Genomic DNA, 24,417 nt, shown 5'->3' on the forward strand with positions numbered 1-24,417 from the left:
CCTTCTCTCTCCCGCTTGCTCCAACAATAAAACCAAGTGAGCATTACCTCTCTGAAAGGAGTTTATCCACACATCTAGTGCCCCACTTTTTACAGCTGCCACCCAAAGGACAGGCCCCCAAATCACCTGGCTCTGACAGCCAATGGAGCTTGCATTTATAAGCCCCCCAGTACCATAGAAAACAAAGAAGTAGTTTTTAAACAGGCGCAAGAGCAATCTGCATGGCTATGAACTTGGGCTCAGCACAGAGGGAGCAGTCAAAAATGGCCATCTCCCAGTTTCTTGCTGGAAGGGGTTCAACTAGGGCTTTCCCAGCTACTGCCTAAGGGTCCAGCTTATAATCAGACTGCATCTAAGTTATGACCGTGATCCTTCTCTTTGGGACACTGATGGGTCTTGGCACACATTCAACTACTGGGAGCCACTAAGAACAAAGAGAGCAACCTGGACAATCACAAAGGTTGGCGAGGCAACCAGGAGCTCAGGCCAGTCTGATTGATAAGGTTCATCTCCTACACAGGTCTATCAAAACTGGGAGAGGTGGCTGTTTTATCTAAGGTGCAAAAATCAACACAGAGAGTCAAGGAAAATGAAGAAACGAATGTGTTTTAAACAAAAGAAGAAGATAAATCTCCAGAAGTCAACCTTAACGAAATGGAGATAGGTGATTTACCCAATAGCTCAAAATAACTGTCTTAAAGATGCTCACCGAGTTCAGGAGAGCAATACATGAACAAAGTGAGAATTTCAACAAATAGATAGAAAACATTATGAAGTACCAAAAAGAAATAGAGCTGAAGAATACAAGAACTGAACTGAAAAATTCAGAGGTAGCTATACTTATATCAGACAAAATAGACTTTAAGTCAAAAACTGTAACAAGAGACAAAGAAGATCAATACATAATGATAAAGGGTCAATCCACCAGGAAGACATAGAATTATAAATATATATGCATTCAACATCAGAGTGTCTAAATATAAAGCAAGTATTAACAGATCTAAAGGGAGAAATAGATAGCAAAAAAAATAATCCATAGGGATCTTCAATGCTCCACTTTCAACAATAGGTAGATCATCCAGACAGAAAATCAATAATAAGGTAACATTGGACTTAATATTCATGGTAGACCAGATGAACCTAACAGACATGCACATAACATTTCATCCAACTGCAGCAGGACACATTCTTTTCAAGTGCACATGGAACATTCTCTAGGAGGGATCATATGTTAGACCACAATACAAGTCTTAATAAATTTAAGATGACTGAAATCATATCAGGCATCTTTTCTGACCACAATGATATGAAACTAGAAATCAATCACAAGAAGAAAATTGGCAAATTCACAAATATGTAGAGATCAGACAATATGCTATGGAACAACCAATGGGTCAAACAAGAAATCAAAAGAGAAATCAAAAAATATCTTGAGACAAATGTAAATGAAACACAATGTATCAAAACTATGGGATGCAGCAAAAGTTCTTAGAGAAGTTTCTAGCAATAAATGTCTACATTAAGAAAAAAGAAAGATCTCAAATAAACAATTCAAATTTATACCTCAAAGAATTAGAAAAAGAAGAAAAAACTAAGCTCAAAATTAGTAGAAGGAAGGAAATAACAAAGATCAGAGTGGAAGTAAATGAAATACAGACTAAAAAGACAAGAGAAAAGTTCAACGAAACTAGGAGTTGGTTTTTTCCAAAGATAAACAAAACAGACAAACCTTTAGTTAGACTCACCAAGGGAAAAAAAGAGAGGATTCAAATAAATAAAATTACAAATGAAAGAGAAGACATTACAATGATTCCACACAAATACAAAAGGTCATGAGACTACTACAAACAATCATACACCAACAAACCAGACAACCTAGAAGAAATGAACAAATTCCTAGAAACAAACAACCCACCAAGACTGAATCATGAAGAAACAGAAAATCTGAACAGATTGATTACTAGTAAGGAGGTTGAATCGGTAATCAAAAACCTCCCAACAAACAAAAGTTCAGGACCAGATGGCTTCACTGGTGAATTCTACCAAACATTTCAAGAAGAATTAATACCCATCCTTCTCAAACTCTTCCAAAAAATAGAAGAGAATGGAACACTTGCAAACTCATTTTGTAAGGCCAGCATTACCCTGATACCAAAACCAGAGAAATTACTATGAGAAAAAAAACTACAGGCCAATATCCCTGATGAACATGGATGCAAAAATCCTCAACAAAATATTAGCAAACCAAATTCAACAATACATTAAAAGGATCTTACACCATGATCAAGTGGGATTTATTCTGGGGATGCAAGGTTCAACATCCACAAATCAATCCATGTGATATACCACATTAACAAAATGAAGGATAAAAATCATACGATCATCTCAATCGATGCAGAAAAAGCATCTGACAAAATTCAACATCAATTCATGATAAAAGCTTTCAATAAAGTAGGTATAAAGAAAATGTACCTCAACACAATAAAGGTCATATATGACAAGCCCACAGCTAACATACTCAATGGTGAAAAGTTAAAAGCTTTCTCTGTAAGATCAGGAGCAAGACAAGGATGCCCATTCTCACCACTTTTATTCAACATAATACTAGAAGTCCTAGCCAGAGCAATTAGGCAAGAAAAAGAAATAAAAGACATGCAGATCAGTAAGGAAGAACTAAAACTATCTTCGTTTGCAGATGACGTGATATTATATAAAGAAAATCTAAAGCTATACCAAAAAAACTGTTAGAACTGAGAAATTCTGTAAAGTTTAGAATACAAAATCAATATACAAAAATTAGTTGCATTTCTATACACCAATAACAATCAGAAATAGAAATTAATAAAACAAGCCCATTTAAATTTGCATCAGAAAGAATAAAATACCTAGGAATAAATTTAACCAAAGACATGAAAGATCTTTACACTAAAACCTATAAGATATTGGTGAAAGAAACTGAAAAAGACACAAATAATTGGAAAAATATTACATGCTCATGGGTTGGAAGAATTAATATAGTTAAAATGTCCATAACCCAAAGCAATCTACAGATTCAATGCAATGCTTATCAAAATTCCAATGGCAGTGGCTGGCCCAGTGGCATAGTGGTTAAGTTCATGAGTTCTGCTTTGGCAGGCTAGGGTTTGCTGGTTCAGATCCCGGGTGCAGACCTATGCACAGTTTATCCAGCCGTGCTGTGGCAGGGATCCCACATATAGTATAGGAAAGATGGGCACAGATGCTAGCTCAGGGCTAATCTTCCTCAAAGAAAGAAAGAAAATCCACTGGCATTTTTTCACAGAAATAGAAAAAACAATCCTAAAATTTGTAATGGAACCACAAAGGAACCCAAATAGCCAAAGCAATCTTGAGAAAGAAGAACAACGCTGGAGGCATCACACTTCCTGATTTCAAACTGTATTACAAAGTTGTTGTAATCAGAACACTATTTTAGTGGCATAAAAACAGACATATAGATCAATGGAACAGAATAGAGAGCCCGGAAATAAATCCATGCACATATGGTTCACTAATTTACAACAAATGAGCCAAGAATATACAATTTGGAAAGCACAGTCTCTTCAAAAAGTGGTGTTGGGAAAACTGGACAGCCACATGCAAAAGGATAAGCCTGGACTCCTATTTTACACCATACACAAAAGTCAACTCAAAATGGATTAAAGACATGAATGTAAAACCTGAAAACATAAAAATCCTAGAAGAAAACTTAGTGGATAAGCTCCTTAGCATTGGTCTTGGAAATGATTTTTTGGATTTGATATCAAAAGCAAAGGCAACAAAAGCAAAAATAAACAAGTGAGATTACATCAAACTAAAAGCTTCTACACAGCAAAGGAACTCAACAACAAAATGAAAATGAAACCTATGGAATGGGGGAAAATATTTGAATCATTTATCTGATAAGCAGTTAACAGCCAAAATAAATAACTCATACAACTCAATAGCAAAAAAATTTGATTTAAAAAATGGGCAGATGATTTGAATAGACATTTTTCCAAAGAAGACATACAAATGGCCAACAGGTACATGGAAAAGTCCTGAATATCACTAATCATCTAGGAAACACAAATCAAAACCACCATGAAATATCAACTCACACCGGTGAGAATGGCTATTATCAAAAATTACAAGAAATAACCAGTCTTCACGAGAATGTGGAGAAAAGAAAACTCTTGTGCACTGTTGATAGGAATGTAATCTGGTGCAGCCACTATGGAAAATAGTATGGCGTTTCCTCAAAAATTTAAAAATAGAACAACCATATGATCCAGCAATTCCACGTCTGACTTCTGGGCATTTATCCAAAAGAAACAAAATCATTGTCTCAAAGAGATACCGGTACTCCCATGTCCATTGCAGCACTGTGTACGATAGCTAAGGTATGGAAGCTACCTAAGTGTCTACCAGCAGATAAGTGGATAAAGAAAATGTCATATATATATGTATATATATATATATATATATATACACACACAATGGAATATTATTCAGCCATAAAAAGAAAGAAATCCTGCCCTTTGCGGCAACATGGATGGACCTTGAGGGCATTATGCTAAGTGAAATAAGTCAGGGAAAGACAAACACCGTATGATCTCACCAAATGTGGAATCAAATCAAAACAAAGCACAACAAAACTGAAGTCATAGATACAGAGAACAGATTGGTGGTCACCAGAAGTAGGGGGTGGGGGGGTGGGGAAAATGAGTGAAGGTATCAAAAGGTACAAATTTCCAGTTGTAAGATAAATATGTCCCGAGGATGTGATGTACAGCTCCATGACTATAGCTAATACTACTGTTTGTACACTTGAAAGTAGCTAAGAGAGTAGATCTCTGGCACCGGGCAATTTTTCGAACTCAATCACTTCATTTGTAAAATGGGGATAATAAAGATACCTGTCAGAGAGCACAGAGGATTGCTGCAAAGATCAAATAAAATAATGTAAGTGTCTCTGCAAAGTGTTTTAAAAGTGTTATCTTATTATTATTTTCTTATGAATAAAGGTAGCGGACTAATACTGTGCTATTCCCTTTAAAGCATCACAGTGAGAGTTTAGCGACTTTTAGGGATCTCTTAATAAGGAAGAGCATGGTGGTTAAGAACACAAGCTTTGGAACCAGACCACCCGAGTTTGTATCCTTGCTTCACTATAATACTAGCTGTGTGACCTTGGATAAATTATCCCCCAAAGCTTCAGTATCCTCAACTATAAACAGTAGTAATAATAACAACAATGCCAAACTTAATAGGGTTATTGTGAGAACTGAGTGAGCTAGTGTGTAAAGTATTTAGAATCAAGTCTAGGTCACAGACAGTCCCTGAAAATGGTTGCTATCATTTATATAACATGGCCTCATTAGGGGGCATCTTGGCATTATAGTCAAATGTAACCTTTCATATAACTTAATAAAAATCTAGGTTTGATGGACTGGGAATCATTCCTCAAGATTCAGTTTGTATCTTAACATTTTGAGGAGATACTTCCTTTAAAGAACGCACGATAACTGACAAATTGCCACTTCAATGAATGGTCAATTCTTCATTTTCAAGAATATGTTATTTTTTTATATACATATATTCACTTCTCACTAATATATTCTTTCTTATATTCAATTACTATGTTTAAGTAGTATATTATTGAATGGATAAATTCTGGAAATAACTTCTTATAAATATATTTACCGATACAGCACATTTGTAGGTGCTGTAAAGCTTCAAAAATGACTAATGTACTTGATACATAATTAAGATGTTTTCATTTGCCTTTGATATTGTGTGAAGGCTACTGTGATAAAGTTTAATTACAGCAAAATGTAAAACCATTCAAGCCATTATTCGTATAAATAAGATCCTTAAAGATAGGAGCAATGTCTTTTTCTTCTTTGTGTCCTCTGCCCGGTACAGAAGATGGTACTGAGGATGTTCACTAAATATTGGTGGATGGAAAGGAGGAAGGAAGGCTGGAAGGAAGGAAGAAAGGAAGGGAAGGAGGGAGGGGGGAAATAACGCAGAAAAATCTTAGCCACAGCCTAAGCTGCATACCACTAGAATGCAGCACAGTGCTCACTTACCCCATGTCCGCTAAGAGTGTATTTTCCCACCCTTCTTTCTTTGTCAACAAATACAAATAAGAAGATCTATGATCCTGTCCAGTTGAACCAGCACCATCCACACTTCATTAAGAATCCTTGTGATTAAGAAATTCATATAAGCCACCATTGAGGACACCTCAGTCTCTTGGACACCAGTCTGGATTCCTCCAACTCTCAACTTCACATGCTCATCTGATTTGTGAAGATTTGTTTCCCCTATATTTTCTATGATTTCACAAGTTAAACCACCTTTCCTTAAGTTCCTTGCCTTGTGTCTTTGAAGACTCATTTGTCCAGAGGGAAAAAGAAAATAGAAATAAAAGGAAAGGCCATATTCTTACCAACAAGACAATGTTGGTATTTTGATAGAGAGCTCGTGCCACACAGATTCTTTGCCTCTGACCTCCACTCAGGTTGATGCCCTAGAGAAGAAATATCCATAAACATCCACTTTTTCCATCCCTTTTAAAATAGAAACTTCTCTAAAAAGATGTTAAATTAATGGTAATTTATTAATTAAATTGTGACAACGTTGGTAAGATAAAATGAAATGTGTCTACTGGTCAATACTTGAATTATATTAAGGCAATTCTTGATGGATAACATTAATCCTTCTTTCACTCTGATAGGGAGCTCTGCTGCAGGAAAGAATTAACACGCACCCTCAGTGAGTGCTGAAGACTGCAGGCAATTGCAAAATTGTTACTAGTTTCTTGAATTGTGTCTGTAGTTTACTTAACATATACCTCTTAAATTTGATATTACAAGTTATGTTCAACAAAATTATACAGCAATATTCTTTACTAATCAAGTACTAATTATAAATTTTTTAAACATTAGTATTTATTGAGCACCCAGTACGTGCCAGGCTTGCGCCAATGGCCTTATTTCTGTTATTCGTCACGGCAGTTCCAAAAGGTAGGTATTGTTCTCCTTGTGTTACACATGTAGAAACCAAGGCTCAGAGAAGTTCAGCTCATGCTCTTAAACACTATACTATGCTGCAATAAAGAATAGTCATTAAGAACGCCAACTACAGACTCAGACTAATTGGAGCTGCACCAGTAACTCTGTGACCGGACAAGTCCTTCAGCCTCTCTCAGCCTTAGTTTTCTCAGCTGCAATATGCAGATAACAATAACACCCACACAACAGGTTTGCTGCAAAAGTGGACAGTGGATATAAAGGCTATTGCCCAGTACTTGACACCTAGAAGGGTTAAAAATTCTAGCCAAAGTTGTTATAAAGATTACATACAGGTATAAATATTTTTCAGGGGTCAAAATAGTAAGACGTCAATGTTTATACGTATAAAGAAAAAAGAACACTTTTTAACAAGAATAAATAGATGTTGACAAGACTGGAAGTTGTCGGAAGCGATCCCAGCTTCCAGATCAATCTAAAGTCAACTCCAAGTAGGTAGAAATACATTTGATCAAAGGCAGGGACTGCTTTATTCTCCTTGAGAACTCTTGAGTGACTAGCAAAATGTTGTCTATGGTGGTTACTCAGCAAATACTTAGGGGAGAGTGGCATCAAAGAGCTCCTGTGCTCCTGTTTCTGGAACTTGTCACCAGGAAAACAACAATTTCTGAATTCTCAGATTTCATTATGCTTCCTTAAAGGTTAAAGACAACCAAAAGAGTTTACTAGATTTTTGTTCATTGTTTAAAGAAACTATATATAACTCACCCTCTCTCCAATTTCAGTCTGGTCTCCAAATGGTAGTAAGTCAATATCCGGCTGAAGAGAGCAGGCATCTGTGACAGCTTTGTACCTTTGGGAGAAACAATTTTGAATTTTTGGATCACTATTAATATACTGCCCATGAACTAAGTCCCAGGTGCAGTATCTTAGAAGCTGAAATAAAACACTTATTGAACAACCAGCCTCTACATTATTTTGTGGATACAAAGATAAATAGATATTTGTTCCCACTCTTATAAAACTAGTAAGTGGGGCAGAAGACTGATACAGAAACATACAATAAAAATGCATTTTGTTAGGTGCTATAGATAGGTAGGTACAACCGTGCTCCTAGAATACATAGGAAGAAATGATTGACCACTCTGAGAAGTCATTGACACCTTTGCAGAGAAGGCAACTTGTAAGTTGTATCCAGAAAGGTGAGGCATAATTCCCCAGGAAGAAAATGAGGAAAAGGAAGCGTAAGGTTCACCTGAAGGTGAACAAGTTCATGGTGCAAACGAGGGCCAACAGGAGGCTCACCCAGCCTGAAGTAGAGGTGTGCGTGGGTAACTGTGCAGACTGTCGTGCATGCTCCACTGAGGAGAAACGGAAGATGAGGAGCACTGACAGTACTCAAACTGATCTAAGGCTGGGACTGGAAATCGGATGGATGGGAAGTATAGGGAAGCATGGGCATTTGGAGCGCTGGGAAAAATATCAATGGTTTCATTTCCTCAATCACCTAGTCTTAAAACATTCAAGTCATTCTTGATTCTTCCCTCTTCTTCTCTCTGCCCTTATTTGTCCATTCTTATTCTAGAATGGTTTTCTGTCAACCACCTCTTTTCCAATTCTTCAGTTCCCCCCAAAGGCAGGCAACCGACACTGCATGCCTGCATAGTTATCCCGAGAAACTTCTAAATGTCTCCCTGCTCTTAATTCAGATTCATCCCACATATATCTGCCATTACACTTCCAGATTAAACATCATATGTATTTCGTTATTCTGCTTTCTAAAACTTGATTTGCCTGCCTAGAATGCACAGAATTAAATCCAATTGGCTTTTGAGGCCCTCCACTATCTCATCTCAGCCTTCCTGTACAATCTAGTATCCCACTATCAACATATACAAATCCCTGTCTGTTTGGTTTGTTTCCAGACTCCCAAAGATCCCATGTAATTCGACACTATTTGCTTTTCTCTTCCCTCCCCTTTGCTCACGCCTCTCCCCCGACCTAATTGTCCTTAACTTGCAAGACCCAGCTTAGGGTCTTAAGATCCACCCTTGTGAGGGAGCTTACCGAAAGGGTCATACCTTTGTATGCTCCAGGGTATTTAAAAGATGGTTGACAGACGGCATATTATGGCTGCTCTAGACCCGTCAGATCCCACATTGTCCCTCTTCTTTCCGCAATTAATTCTCCTTCTGCTCCTTATTTGGATTTTTCCTTCTGCTTACCAATAACCTCAGCACCACCCACCCCAGCCCTCCTCACATACATACATGCTTCAATTTCGGCTGTTAGGTTTGGTGTATAAATTGCTCTCAATAAGTGTCTAGGATGGGCTGAAACTTCCAATGGGGCTTCTCCTAAAAGAGATGACTCAAAAGGCCCGGCCATGGGATGGAAGTAAGGCAAGTGGAGAAGAAAGTATATCCCAGATGTAAAGGTTCCAGAAACTGAGGACCAAACATAAGGATTAGAAATAGTTGCTCATTGTAGTTCTAAATTTGATACATTCAAAAATACCTTTGTTTGTTGAAAGGACTTCCAAAGGTAATATTTTCTTCTACCGTAGCATTTAATAGCCAAGGCTTTTGAGCTGCATAAGCCACAGAATACCTGTTCCTACTGGAAAATGGAAAAGAGAAACAAAACACCAAAATTATACAAGGGTGCTGTGCTGTATGTGTATTTTAGTATAACTAAGGAAAATAAAAGTTGATAAAATACCTGAAACAGAGAAATGGAATACTTCTAAAAGATACATTTTAACAACCACCACCCTTATTAATTAATGGTTAAATATTCCACCTAAAGAGATTAGAATTTAATCAAAATGTCCCACAATACGCAAAATTTGATTTGCTATTGCTAAAGAAGTCTTTTAAGGTATAAACTCTTAATTGAAATTTTATTTTCTAAAATGACCATGATTTTAAAAGTAGTTAAAAGATTAATAACAATTCATCCTCTCCAATAGCCACAGATATTTTATTTTATAATAAAAGCACTTTACATAACTATGAATTTTATACTCAGACCTTAACAAAAGACATGATTTGATACTATAATTATAGTATGTGTTTGTGGCTTAATCACAACATATTTTAAGGTAAAAGATAATATATAAATATTTCAAAACAAATAATAATATCTTAAGGAGTCCATTTCAATATTAAAATAACTACACATTTAAAAACTACATATTTCAATGCACATTGAAAGAGTTTGTTTTTAAAAAATGATAACCTCTTTCCCCTCCCCCATTTTTCTGGCTTGCAAATTCTACCAGATGTCTATACATCAGACTTTAATTTGCAATAATTAGGAAAATGCATGTGAGCTGAAGATAAAGAAGATGACAGGCTTGGGATAGGGAAGGGGTCAGCCTAAAAGTCATACTTCCACAGTTAGTTCATGGTCTGTAAGTACTAATTAAGGAATTTAGGTTAAAAGAGAGTAAGATTAAGAAAAAGAGTAGTTAGAAATGCTCAGGAACCATCCTGAAACATTACGGCTTAGGAGTTTAGAAGACAGGATAATATATAGTATACTAGTAGTCACTTAGATAACCATATGTGCAGTAAAACAGTGGTTCCCAACCTCTGGCATGTCTGCGTCCCCTGCCCCGTGGTCCTGTAAGTGGTTTTTTAAAATAGATGAAGCACTTGGCTCTCCATCTCTAGCTTATAGGCAGATCCCATCACTGTTTAACTCATAAACAATATACCTATTAATTCTTGCATTTTTATTTCGTGAAAACCCAAATCATGTTTGGTAAGAACAGCTTGAGTTTCAGCCCAATTTGACATGTGTGACTCACAGAGAGGAAAACAGTTGACACCATGGGCCATTTTGTCTGGCAAATTAATTCTTTTAGTAGGCTGCAAATGTTGGGAACCACTGCTATTGCTAGCACATTCTAATAAATAACTGTATACCATCATAAAATGACTAGCAGTAAGAGATTGAGTATCAAGTAAAGTCTGAGGGAGGAAGTTATTCTTATCAAATGCAGATTAAAATAGAAATAATACCTTCTGGTTGCTTCAAAAGAAGGTTCAGATTCATTAACACTGCAAGTATGGCAAACAATGTTTATTAATTATGAAATATAAATATAGAATGAATGTCTGCACATATCAGGTAAGAGAGAAAATTAACACTGGACATGTTAAACAGCTACATTTCCCAAATGGTTTCTGATATTAATTTCAGAGACAACCCAGATGAATGACAGTCTTCTTTAATGTCTCTATCAGCTGGGAAACAATTACCTAGTAAGTTTCCAAGGGTAGATAACACTCTTCTTTTCCATTCAAAATTTGGGCTCATACAATGGCCTGGGTTCTAGCCCCAACCCTGCCCCAACTACCTGTGTAAACTTGGATAATCTCTCTAGAATAGTTTCCTAGTTTGTATAAAAATTTGATATCTCCTTGGCCTCCCTACCTTTCAAATTCAAATTCATTTGAATTCTATTTAAATTCCTAGCTAGCTATGCTGAGGCATGAAAGGAAGAAATACTTTTTGGGCTTTCCACTTGAAAAGTTTGGATACAGCCTGGCCTTAAAGAAATGGTAAGAAAGACACACACAATAAGTCAAACTGCAACATTTGCTTATAATTAATTATTGATTGATACGATTTACATAAAAAGAGGTGTCTGACTAACTGAATTTAGTTAAATCTATATTATGGGGAAAAACACCTGAGGACCTGTTCATTTTATTGTTCTAAATTTTAATACAGCCATGAGTCGCTTAACAAGGGGAACACGTTCTGAGAAATGCATTCTTAGGCAATTTCATTGCTGTGTGAACATCACAGAGTGTACTTACACAAACCTAGAGAGTATACCCTACTATACACCTAGGCTACATGGTACTAGCTGTATGGGACCACCATGTTGTATGTAGTCTGTTGTTGACTGAAAAGTCGTTACGTGGCACGTCACTGTAATTCAGTTGAATTCCATCATTCTGGAAGACTTGAATTAAAAAACACACACATAATTAAAGTCTACAAGAGCTCCAAAAATAGATCCTATTAGACGTTGGAAAACCGCATATGCTTTTGTGGAGAAAATTTACCTAAGTACGTTACCTACTGATGCTTGGCTTAGAGTTACTAATGATAAGACTTTCACAACTGCACAATGCTAATGACATCTTGAGATGGTTAATAGAGGCAGGAAAAAACAATCTCAGACTAAAAATTCCTTCTCAATAATGATTATTCCCTGATTTAAGTTGCTCATAAAAAAATAACGAAATGCACAATTTCCCAAGTGATATTTTCCACACAATAGGTTTAGATGCCAAGAAATTTGGATTTTAGTTTTTTAGTGGTAAAAAGCCAATAAATGACCTCAATGGTTTAGTTAATCTGAGGAAGAGACAGAACAGATGAGGAAGAGCAGGTGTGTGGCAGAAATTATGGATTAATATGCCTCCTGGCCATCCAGGTGGAAATGCCCATTAGACATTTGAAAATGTCAGCCCAAACTGGAACTCATCAAGTTTTTCAATTACTATGAATTAAATTCCAACTATATTTATTCAATATCAATTCAAAAATATTTATTGATCACTCCTAGTGCCAAAATACGAGAGATACAGTAAACAAAGAAAACTCACTCCTTCTTTCATGCTACTTTCTGTTTTATGGGAGTGTGGCAAGGGAACAAATACTATGATAGATGAGGTAAAGGGTTATTTCAGAGCAGAGATGAAGGACACCCAAGCCACCTTTGGCAAGTCAGAGTAAACAACAGAGTCGATGCCAGAGGGATAAATAAGAGTGGCTAGATGAAGAAAAGCTGAAGAGTGTTTCAGAGCAGTTGCAATACATCTTGAATGACCTTGAAGTATCCTGGTCATACAAGGAACTGATGTAAACTCAGCATGGCTGAAATGTGGGTGTAAATGGCGAGTGAAGAAAAGTACATGGTGAACTTAAAAAGTACACACAGGCAGATAATGAAAGGGCTCATAACCATTTTACAGAGTTTGAACTTTTCCTCAGAGCAACAGAAAACTACTGAAAGGCTTTAAACAAGAGAGAGAGATAGGCTCGGTTTAGAAATACCACTCCGACTGCAAAATATAACAAATGAATTGGAGGTAACAAGGCTGGAGGCGATACAGTGACCGCTAGAAGCCGTGAGAGTAAGGGAGATAAGAAGGCAGTGCCCTGAATTAGGGTAATGGGGAATGAACGAAGAGAAGTGGACATGTTCAAAGATACCTAGGATTGTGGGGGACTGACAAGATGGGAGGGGATAAAGGATCAAGGAAGGAACCATGGACAGGGAACAGAGATGAGGAAGTACATGTGGCAGGGGAAGATAGTGAATTCAGCAGTAGACGCATTCAGTTCGAGGTACCTAAGGGATATCCAAATGGCCATGGCCAGGAAGCAGAATTTGAAGCTCAAGAGAGAGATTTGATAAACGAATGAAAACTTTGGGGTGATTTTTCTTCATAATGTACGCCTTAGGTACCAAGGACTTTGAATTCCATCCTTTATTAGTAAAAAGTCAATAAATTACTTAAATCATTCTAGTTTGTTTCACAAGCAAACAAAGGAACAGGAGCAGATAGAGGATCTCAAAGTCATGGGAAGCTATGAGACTGTCCACCAAGTATGCACAGAGGCAGAAAAGAAGGGGACAAAGACAGACCCTGAAAAACATCTCTATTTAACAAATGGCTAAGGAAGAGAAATCTGATGAAGGGACCAAGAGGAGCAGGCAAAAGTGATAAGAAGTAAACTGGGCTGTGAGTTTTACTGGAAACTAAGCAAGAAGATCTTCTGAAGAAGGAAGGCATGAGCCATAATGTCAAGTGGCCAGAATGTCAAGTAAAATAATGACCAAAAAAAATGGCAAGCAATAGGATATATTGCAGTATATGAGGAAGCCATTTGGTATAAACCTAATTCGGCCTGCCTTTGTTTTTTCCAAAAGGGCCTGACTGTGGCCGTTGAGCATGCACTGTATGCGCATTTCCTATGGCAAGAACAAAGGCCCTTGAGATAAAGGTGCAACTTCCCTCCCCCTCCCAACGTTGGCATTTCCTTAAAGATTAAGCATCTTTCCTTAGGCTAGGAACTGATTGCGGCGCCCACCTGTGACCACTCAGCTGGAGACAACAGACTGCCACCCTGCTGCGTTCACTGAGACAGAAGACCTACCTGCTATTTCCATCAATTGTTGTGCCGACAGAGCAGTCTCGCGACTACTGTAAAAGGGACATTTCAACCCTATGTGAAACATCCTCTCTGGGGGTATATAACCACTCTGTGTACCCCACTTCTTCGGTGCCCTTTCTTCCTTCAGGAAGAAAGGCCCCGGGCCATGGTCCTCAGATTTCAGCTCAGAATAAACTCACCCAAATTTTCATTTATAGATTGGTTATGGATTATTTTCGTCGACATTGTCAAGTAAAATAATGATCAAAAAGTGCCCAGTGAATTTAACAGCTAGGATGCCACTGATGGATTTGATAAGAATAGTTTCAGTGGAGCAGCAGAGTAGAAACCAGACTGCAGTGGACTGAGGCAAGAAGAGAACAAGAGGAATTGGAGAGAACGAGTGAAGACCTTTTTTTATTTACAAAAAGAAGGAGATAGGGTGGTAGCTGTGGGTTGAGATTAAAAAGAGAGAGGGAGAGATGCAAAAGTCCTGTTTTTCTACAAATGGAAATGGGAAAGAGCCAGGGGCTGGGCAAGATATGAAGCAGATAAAGATAAAAAAACAATATCCTTTGGCTTAAGGGTGTCTCAGTCTAGTGAGGAGACCAATCCACATTAGGGATTTGAACAAAGTGCAGAGGGACCAGAAGAAAACGTACATTACAATCCACCTGGGAGAATAAGAGAAGACTTTGTCAGAGAGATGACATCTGAATTGACACTAGAAACAAGAATGGAGCCACCAATCTGGGGCAGGGCATTACAGGGGAGTATATACATTTGAGAACTATCTGCACAGTGTTACTGGAGCACAATGATAAGGGTGGGTGGAACGGCAGGATGTGCACTTAAAAAGCTAGACAGGGACCAGATCATAAAAGGCCCTGATGGAGTATGCAAAGGTCTTTGGAATATTTCTTGTATACTTTGCCTAGTCAATAAAAAAAATTATAAGCAGGAAGGAAGTAATTAGATTTTCATGTCAAAAAGGTAAATCTTGGAATAGTGTGAAGAAAAGCGAGGAAGTTATTAGTGTGAGTAGTTCACACAAGTGATAAGTACTTAAACCAGGGATATTGAAATAGAATAGAAATGTGAGTACACTGTGATTGAATAAGTGACTGGTTGGATCTTGCAGGCGAGAGAGAGAGAAGAATCTAGGTTGACTCTTTGAGCTCTGACTTGGACACTCACCAACTGATTTTAAGGGGTGAGGACACACTCCAACCAAGATATAGGAGAAGCAGGTTCTGGAGACATAAGGGATGTAAGTTCAGTTTGGATGTATTGAATGTGCAGCCTGTATAAGACTTTTTGGAGGAGGTGTTACATCATCAGAAGAAAGATCTGGTCTAGAAACGTACATTGGTATGTCATTAGTACTTACAGACTAGCTGAAGTCAAAGACATAAGTTAAGGGCTGAGTAAGGAAGAGGACCCTACAGTAGACTGCAGAAACACTGAGGGAGAGTTAGAATATTCTTCCCCACCTTCCATCCCCACTTCTATTGCAGCTCTTGACTTTTTGACTCATCAATTTTGGCTTATCCTTAAAACGTAAGTTCAAGTATCATTCATTTATTCGTCCCTCTAAAAAAGCCTTTGTTGACCCCACAGACTTGACTCAGTCAGGTCACCCAGTACTTGTTCTGATAAAACCCTGTACTTCTTCTTCCTGACTTATAGAAAAGTCTAACCAAATAACTAATATGAAATTATTTTCTTACTTCCTCGTGGCCTTCCCTGCCGAAGAGGAAGCTTCATGAGAACAGAGGCCTGGCTTCCGTTGTTCAGTTATTCATTCCCAACAACCAGCGCAATGATTTACATGTAATAGGTGTGCAATAAATAATTTTAACAAGTGAATAAGTGAAAGTGTCATGGAAACCAAGAAACAAGTTGGTTTCAAGGAGTCATCAGTGGGGAGAAGTTTCAAAAGCTATGGAGATGTTAAGAAGGACTGAGAACAAATTATGATGATTTAGCATTTCGGCAGGCAGGGGTGAGAACTTTTCATCCAGATTGCAATGCTCTGAATGAAAGGAAAATAAAGGGGTTAAGTGTGGGTAGACTCCTCTTTTAAAAAGAGAAATGCTCCAGTTCTTTAAGTAGGCAAGACCTTTTTTTAAATGGAGGATAATGGAATGAGGAGAGCAAGAAATTAAAGTCTTTTATAAGAAAAAAGGCTTAATTAATGTAGTAATGTCCTGAGTAAGGCAAGACAGCATATAGCGAATCTTCACTTCTGAAGACTTCCCCTTGCAGGATTTGTTTATATTTTCCCTTAAGAATAAAAGTTGAATATCATATACTAGTTTCAGAGGAAGAAAGAAAGGGTAGATATAGATCCATTGGTAGGTAGTCATCTTCCATGAACGAAAAAATTGTCCTATTGTTTCATTTTCCATGAGTAATGTTATAATCCTTAACTTCTAGAGACCACCTCCCAACCCTCTCATGGAGTAATATGTTTAATTAAATTCAATCGTAGAGTGTTATTTTTTCTCTTTCAAAATAAATAAATAAATAGAGTTAGCTGTGAATTCCAACATCAGATGTTATTTGATTCCATGAAAATCACCAGATCTATGTCCAGACTCATCCTCCACCACTCAATGGGGTAGTAAACAGCACCGGAGGAGACACAGAAAGAAAAGAGGTCAGACGGAAAATGGCATCAGATTTCATTTCTGTGTGCAGGATTTGAGCGTATTTTCCTTCAAGAGTAAAAGTTAAACTTGGTATTCTAGCAACTTCCAAGTATCATGGTTGATACACCTTCCGAAATGGGAAAGGGTGACTTTTGCAAGCTTAAATCACGAAGGATAGTTGGAAGAGGGACAGCTAGATGTGATCCAGGACAGCCGACTCTATGTGCCATTATCCCTTCGTGCCTGGCAAAGTCACCTGAAAAGGAGTAACTCTTTGATTCACCAGGTTTAGAATAATAAGCCCACTGTTACAGAGTTGATCACAACAAGACAGAAGACAGAACATCAGGACAGATGGGGCCTGAGAGTAGGAGGGTTGATGGCCTAGAGAGAGGGAAAGGAAAAGAAAAGGAAACCAAAGAGAAATGATGGCTATGTCTCACATGATTACCACAATTATTACACGTTCTGGACTCCCTCACTGGGACCCTCCATCAGAGAAAGTCTTTTAGTTCTAGCTCTTCAGATAGCGGTAGGAATTACTGTTCATCATGATGGGAAAGGACAGGAAAGGACACCTTCAGTGGGGCAGAACATTTGCTTTTCCAGAATGATAAAGCACACCCAGAAGCAGGAGTGAGAACCTTGGCCTTCTGACAATTTTGGAGAATTTATTAGTTGCTCCATCCCTTCTTTCACCCTTCTCTTCTGGGGTACAACAAAGTCAGACTAGGTCAAAGGCAGCAGCTTCCAAGGAAACACCTATAAATGTCTTTGTGTACCAAGTTCCACCCAGGTAGGTGTGCCCTGGATGAGCAGCAGTACCTTCTCTCCTGCCCAAAGCAAATATTTCTCACTGCAATAGGGCAGAGCGCTTCATCGGACTTTGCTCCTGCCAGTCTATGAGGACACATTTAAAAATAAAATTCACGCAACCAGAGAGACATGCAGTGGTGACAGAAGGACAGCAAGGCACTTGGTGCCTTACTGTAACATTTAGTTTATTGTTTTGCTTTAGGTTGTTTTTTTTTTTTGAGCTTTAAAAAATATCAAACAATTCAGTGTGCTGAATTAAAGTACTTTTTAGCATTTGCACATCATCAACCTATCAATATTGATAATTTCTAAATTAGCTTTGCTCTAGTTAACATTCCTATGCCTTTTCTTATTGGGCGAGGCACAGCACCTTTTTTCTGAAATGAAGAGTAATTGCAAATAACATTAAGAGGGTCAGTATCCTCTGAACATTGCTAATCTGAAAATACGTTTTATCAGATATGGAAGAAAATTAAATTCTTGTAATTGAAAGAAAACAGAACTTGTGTTAGCTTATCGAATCGCTTAGAGGCTTAGATTTTAAGTTGTGTGTGTATATAAGCCAACCCAAGCATTTTTTTTAAGAATATCTTAGTCTTGTCTCCCATGAAAAGATGGGATTGTTATTTATTAAGGCAAGTGTTCATAAAAAGATGATTTGTAAATTATGGGGATTTTATAAATACTGAGAATTATCTTAAATCCCTTCTCACATCTTCATCCTGTTGGGACTGTCGCCAAGATACAACCTTTTATTAGGATCCACGGAAGAGATTTCTTTCCTACAAAAAAAAATATCTTAACCTCTACTGGGTAAATGTATGTTTTTATCTTATTTCCCTCTTTGCCCAGCTTCCATGAAGCTCAGAGTGGAATCTGTGGCCCACATTTTATAAATATGCAGGACTGCAGCACATGCATTTCTATCTATTAACTTGTAAGATTATTATTTAAACTTTATTTCTTTCTTGATATCTTTACTTTTAAAGCTTTATTGTATAAACTATGTTATTTTGAATAAAATAATTCACAACCTTTATGAAGTAAGATATAAATGGTGTACATTTGCTTAGGATATGCCACTTAGGAATGCAAGAAAATAAATAACTAGATTGTATATAATACTTTCCTAATTTCCATATCATTTATTTACCCATTAACAAAATGACAATAATTATCAGTGATGATACTGGAGTCAATTTGGCCCAAGCGGAACTAGGACCTGGAATATTTTTTTCTTTTTTAATAAGTATCTTCTTCTTTTTTTTTTTTAAAGATTTTATTTTTTCCTTTTTCTCCCCAAAGCCCCCCAGTACATAGTTGCATATTTCTCGTTGTGGGTTCTTCTAGTTGTGGTATGTGGGACGCTGCCTCAGCGTGGTTTGATGAGCAGTGCCATGTCCGTGCCCAGGATACGAACCAACGAAACACTGGGATGCCTGCAGCGGAGCGCACGAACTTAACCACTCGGCCACGGGGCCAGCCCCATATCTTCTTTTTTTTTTGCAGGGAAAGATTCACCCTGAACTAACATCTGTTGCCAATATTCCTCTTTCTTTTTTTTCCTCCCCAAAGCCCCAGTGCATGGTTGTATATTCTAGTTGTAAGTCCTTCTGGTTCTTCTATGTGAGCCACTGCCACAGCATGGCAACTGACAGACGAGTAGTGTGGTTCCACGACCAGGAAATGAACCTGGGCCACCGAAACTATGAGAGTACTGAACTTTAACCACTAGGCCATCAGGGCTGGCTCTAGAACCTGGAGTCTTAACATTGGAGAAGACTAGATTAAGAGAACATCTTAGAAGTATGAAAATCAAATCTCACGCTTTTTCTGTCACTGTCTCATTCTTTCTCTCTGTTTTAATGACAGTGAAACAAGGTAAAAACAAAACCCAAATAACCTGATTATGGTCCTACATGTCACATAATATAATTTAAGCCAGTAAGACCTGCTTCTCAAAACCTACACTCACCCCAGATGGAAGGTGATAGTGGAGGGCAAACACCACTTGCACCTGACCTCAGCCATCAACAGGAACTTGTCATGAAGCAAACTGCAGGTATCAACTATTTCTTGAGCTCTCTGCTGGATATGAACTAAACAGTTTCATGTCTACTATCTGTTAGATTTCCTGGACAGAAGTAAAATGTACACTCAACATTTCTGAGCCTCCTTCTTTCACCAGTGATATCAAAAATAAGATTTACAGTTCTGTTCCCAGTTCAAATTTCACATCCAAGCATTTTCTTATCTTTTTAAAGTTTAAAACACAATTTAATCTAAAAATGCCCGTAAGTAATCTATACTCATTCTTGAGAGACGTCTATATATGTAAACAGCAGACTGAGCCACAATGGAACTCACGAGGCGAGGCACAAAATGATATGAAAGAACTTCTGTAGATGGAGAGCAGTTTCCCAACCTCAGCACAACTGCCATTTGGAGCCAGGTAATTCCTTGCTGTGAAGGGCTGCCCTCTGTCTTATAGGATGTTTAGCAGCATCCCTGGCCTCTACCAACCAGATCAGTAGCAGCCCAATCCCCAGTGTGACAATAAAAATGTCTCCAGACATTGCCTAATGTCCCCTGAGGGGAATATCACACCTAACTGAGAACCACTGATCTGCAATCCATTTCTTTAGATAATCTGTAGCCAATTTCTTCATAAACTGCTTCTGGAGAATCTACTAGGTAGGTCAAACTAAATAAATACGATTTACTCTTTATGACATAATTATATAATATTATGGTTCTGGGTCACTTTATTACCACAATGTACTTTGAAGACCTCAAGACAACCATCCAAATACCCAGCAGAAGCACCACATCAGATACCTCCTTTTTCATGTCATTAGGTTACACAACACACTAGTCTGACTCATCCATATCTCTAAGCAGACACTTGAAATGTCTAGTAAACTTAGTTAGGTGTGAAGAGAAAGGGCTGATTTCTCAGCCCCTTACGAAGACTTTGAAAAAGCTTATTAGATGTTTCTTCTATGAATATTGAACCATTAAGGTTCTGTTGGCATTTAAGCTTTATAAATAATGCAAGTTTCCCAGAAGTTCTTTTTATTATTGAATGCATTGTTATTTCTTTGATTGTTACCCATTTAACTTTAAAAATCTATCTTTGCAACCGCAATCATACTTCTACCTCAGCAACATACTAGTTTGTACTATTTTAAACCACTGTAATAAACTGTTTTATAATTTTTGATTTATGACATTTAAGGTTTCAACTAATTTAATAATAATAAAAAAAGCTGCGCTTATTTCTAAGGGGTCCTCAGACTCCTAACAAGGGAATCTAGTGGTCTAATTTCTTCCTTTGGAAGATCATTAGGTGCATGACAGAGCAACAGAAACCAATTACAAATACACATACTTGCTCCAGTGAACTTTTCCTTCCAGAGTCTGCATCTCACCGAGGATGGCAAGGAGAAGAGATGACTTCCCACAACCCACTTGGCCCACCACCATGGTTAACTGGCCTAGACAAATGAAACAAAGGATGATAAAAAGATGAGATGGAATGCTCTTAGTGAAATCAAATCAAAACACATTTAGAAAAGGCTGATGTTCCACAATCAATGGCCCAGTTCTGTTCTCCAGCAATAAGATATTCTCAACAGCTCCTTTCTCTGATACATAAGTTTTTTTGGAAAAGAAAAGAAAAATTAAAATACATAGGTCTTGATTTATTACTTTTAGAACTATGAGAATAGCTGACATTAGTAAAGAAAGCAATGAAATAATTGCTCAAACCAGCTAAATGAGTTTTAATGTTATTATTGAATTTGTTCAAGTGAAAAAGGCAGTTCTGACTAAAACAGATAATTGGGATAAAAGTGATTTGGGCTGTTATTAAGACATCTTCTCCAATTTCTTACTTTGATTTACAGATAAAAGGGGAAAAGGCCCAAGACAACCGACCATCAAGCCAAGTCAAAAAATATTCTATTCAATTATCCAGACACTTTAAACAAAAATTATTGGGTATTTGAGGCATAAACATCTTCAAAATTTCATCAGTCTTCTTCAGGGATAGAACACTATTTTCTCATATACTCTTTAAGCTTTTCTCTCCAACAAAATGAGAAATCAACTATCCCATCATTTAAATGGCACAAATCAGCAAATAAACCGATAACAGTTCATTTGGGCAGTAAATTACTTGTCCAAAGAGCTACGCTTTGTAGTGAAAGGCAAGTTTTATCATTTCCAGTCATTCCCACAGTGATACAGTGGCTCATGAGATCCACGGTGCAAATAAATAATTATAAAAAATGTTTTGTCTTTAAAGGTCTTTCTTTGTGTTAGGCTCAATTATCTCAGAAAATCCATGATTGTGATAGCTAACAATTACACAAACTGAGTAAAAAACGACTCTTACCTGTTGGAATTCGAATATCTATATTGGATAATGTAGCTAAACCACTTCCCCATGAAAAGTACCCATTTGTGACCTAGAAAATAAGAATACAGAAATTAAATTATAAAATTATGTATATATGCACTGTTAGAGAGTAATTTCAATTAAAATAAATTTTCTTTTTAAAGCACTGAAAGATTTTCAACACAAGGCAGAACACACTGGTGGTGAAATTCTAATTTGGAGTTGTAACTACAGTCATCCACCACATAACAATGTTTCGGTCAAAACAGACCACATATACAACGGTGGTCCCCTAAGGTTAGTGCCATACAGCCTAGGTGTGTAGCAGGCTACACCATCTAAGTTTGCGTAAGTACACTCCGTGGTGTTCACACAACGACAAAATTGCCTCACGACACATTTCTCAGAACGTATTCTCGTCATTAAGTGACACTCGACTATATTTAAAGGTATAAATGAAACAAAATATGACTCAAAGACTCTCCTTTCACTTCCATTCTTTTTTGTGAATGGAAGTGAAAGGAGAGTCTTTGAGTCATATTATGAAGAATGCTAAAAATTACAACAATTTTCTCTGAAAATTTTGGATTACTGGATTATTTACATGTGAGCATTCTTAAAGAGTAACCGTCCCAAATATTTTCCAATGTAACCTCTACGTTGATCATTTTCTCACTGCTAGGCAACTCCCAGAATCCAGTGATGCAAAGGAAAGCACAGAAATGACTACAAATTATTCCAACAAAATGACTCTGTTAGCTAAGGAGGAAGATTTTTTTTTATTATTGAGTTAATGATAGGTTACAATCTTGTGAAATTTCAGTTGTACATTAACGTTTGTCAGTCATGTTGTAGGTGCACCACTTCACCATTTGTGCCCAACCCCCACCCCACCTTTCCCCTGGTATCCACTAAACTGTTCTTAGTCAATAATTTTAAATTCCTCATATGAGTGGAGTCATACACAGATTATCCTTCTCTCGCTGGCTTATTTCACTTAACATAATTCCAGGAGGAAGATTTTTGTACTGAATGAGTTTCCCGAACTTTGTGGATGTATCTCTATTCACTGAACTTAAAGGAACGAGCGCAGGAGAGGGAGGAGTAAAGCACAGAAATGAGGCAGCACTGCCTGGTGGTATAAACTCAACAACCAGCAAAGATGAGAAGACCTGAGAGTCGTCCAAAGCAATCCATTTGTTTTAACAGGCTTCAAGTGGACCCGATAGTTTTAAGAGTTACAAAAATGGGAAACAAAAAGAGGTATAACAGAACCCGAGGGTTGGAGGGGTGAATAGAGACAGGTAAGGGGAGGGAAGGTGCCTGGAAACTTAGACGAAAATAAAATAAGGATACTCCTTGCTCATATATTAATGTGTGTTTCAAAACCACAAATGATGAAATTTCTAAGCACCTTAGTGTTTGGGAATTTTGCAGAATAGATTGGGGATGTCTAAATTGTAACTAATTCTATCCCTAAAAAGCCCTTAAACAAACAAGTTAAAGAGTGAAAAGGTTGCTTGAAAAGGTTAGATTGTGTTTTTCCATGTAGGTTTTCTTTGGCTTGTAAAATAAGGTATGGCATTTAGTAATAGCCATCATCAGATATGCCTGACATTAGTCCTGGAAGGAGGGTGGCCTGGAAGCAAGGGCTGAATTACTGATCACTTTACAAACATTTGCTGAGTACCCACTCTATGTGAGGCACTGTGTTAGGACTAATGTTGGCTACAAAAAGGGTAGAATGCATCCTCCCCGCTCTCTTGGAATTTGCAGTCTGTCAAGTAAATAAATCATGGACAGAAGTAAGTGCAATACACGAGAGATGGGCTAAGTAACAAAAAGAGGGGGCAGACACACAGAAATTCAACAGCAGTTCAGAAAGAAAGTCATTTTGAGACGAGTTAAAGAAAATAAGAGCTTTTTGGAAAAGGTGGTGTTTTAGCTAGTTTTGAAAATATACTGAATTTCAATGAAGGCGTTTCTGGGTAAATTTCTACAATGAGAAGAGGCCCAGGATCAGAAAACTATGAAACACATTGCGGGAAATAATGGATAGAGCTGGCCGGGGCAGAAGTTTAAGATACTGTGGCTAAATGACAAATGATGTTCAAAGAAAATACACAGCCTCAAAGGCTGAGGATCCCTCTCTCTCAGAGAGAGTAGACAAGCAGGCTAAAAGAGTTGCAAACATAGATGGGCCTGGAAGAGGGCCAGCACAGAACTTAAAGAGGCCCAACACGACAATCTTTACATTTTCAGTGAATTGGGAGTAAAGGTTATCTGCAGAAAGAGGAGGCTAAAGGAGAGATAGAACAAGGTG

At 37.6% G+C, this 24,417-nt stretch overlaps 1 protein-coding gene across 23 annotated transcripts in view; it reads right to left on the reverse strand.

Annotated features, from left to right (window-relative positions):
* The window catches only part of ABCC9 (ATP binding cassette subfamily C member 9), a 123,600-nt gene that overhangs the window by 45,722 nt on the left and 53,461 nt on the right, over nt 1-24,417 (reverse strand). For 9 of the 23 annotated variants that reach the window (XM_070620691.1, XM_070620693.1, XM_070620694.1 and 6 more), the window contains 5 exons: nt 22,092-22,164; nt 21,084-21,189; nt 9,555-9,656; nt 7,806-7,890; nt 6,455-6,535 (listed from right to left, as the gene is read on the reverse strand). In XM_070620691.1, coding sequence (XP_070476792.1) covers nt 6,455-6,535; nt 7,806-7,890; nt 9,555-9,656; nt 21,084-21,189; nt 22,092-22,164 — 447 coding nt within the window. Of the gene's footprint in view, nt 1-6,454; nt 6,536-7,805; nt 7,891-9,554; nt 9,657-11,065; nt 11,105-21,083; nt 21,190-22,091; nt 22,165-24,417 lie in introns of all 23 variants that reach the window. The other 14 variants (XM_070620685.1, XM_070620686.1, XM_070620684.1 and 11 more) reach the window with 2 other exon arrangements.

Source organism: Equus przewalskii, chromosome 5, assembly GCF_037783145.1.
Source record: "Equus przewalskii isolate Varuska chromosome 5, EquPr2, whole genome shotgun sequence".
NCBI lineage: Eukaryota > Metazoa > Chordata > Mammalia > Perissodactyla > Equidae > Equus > Equus przewalskii.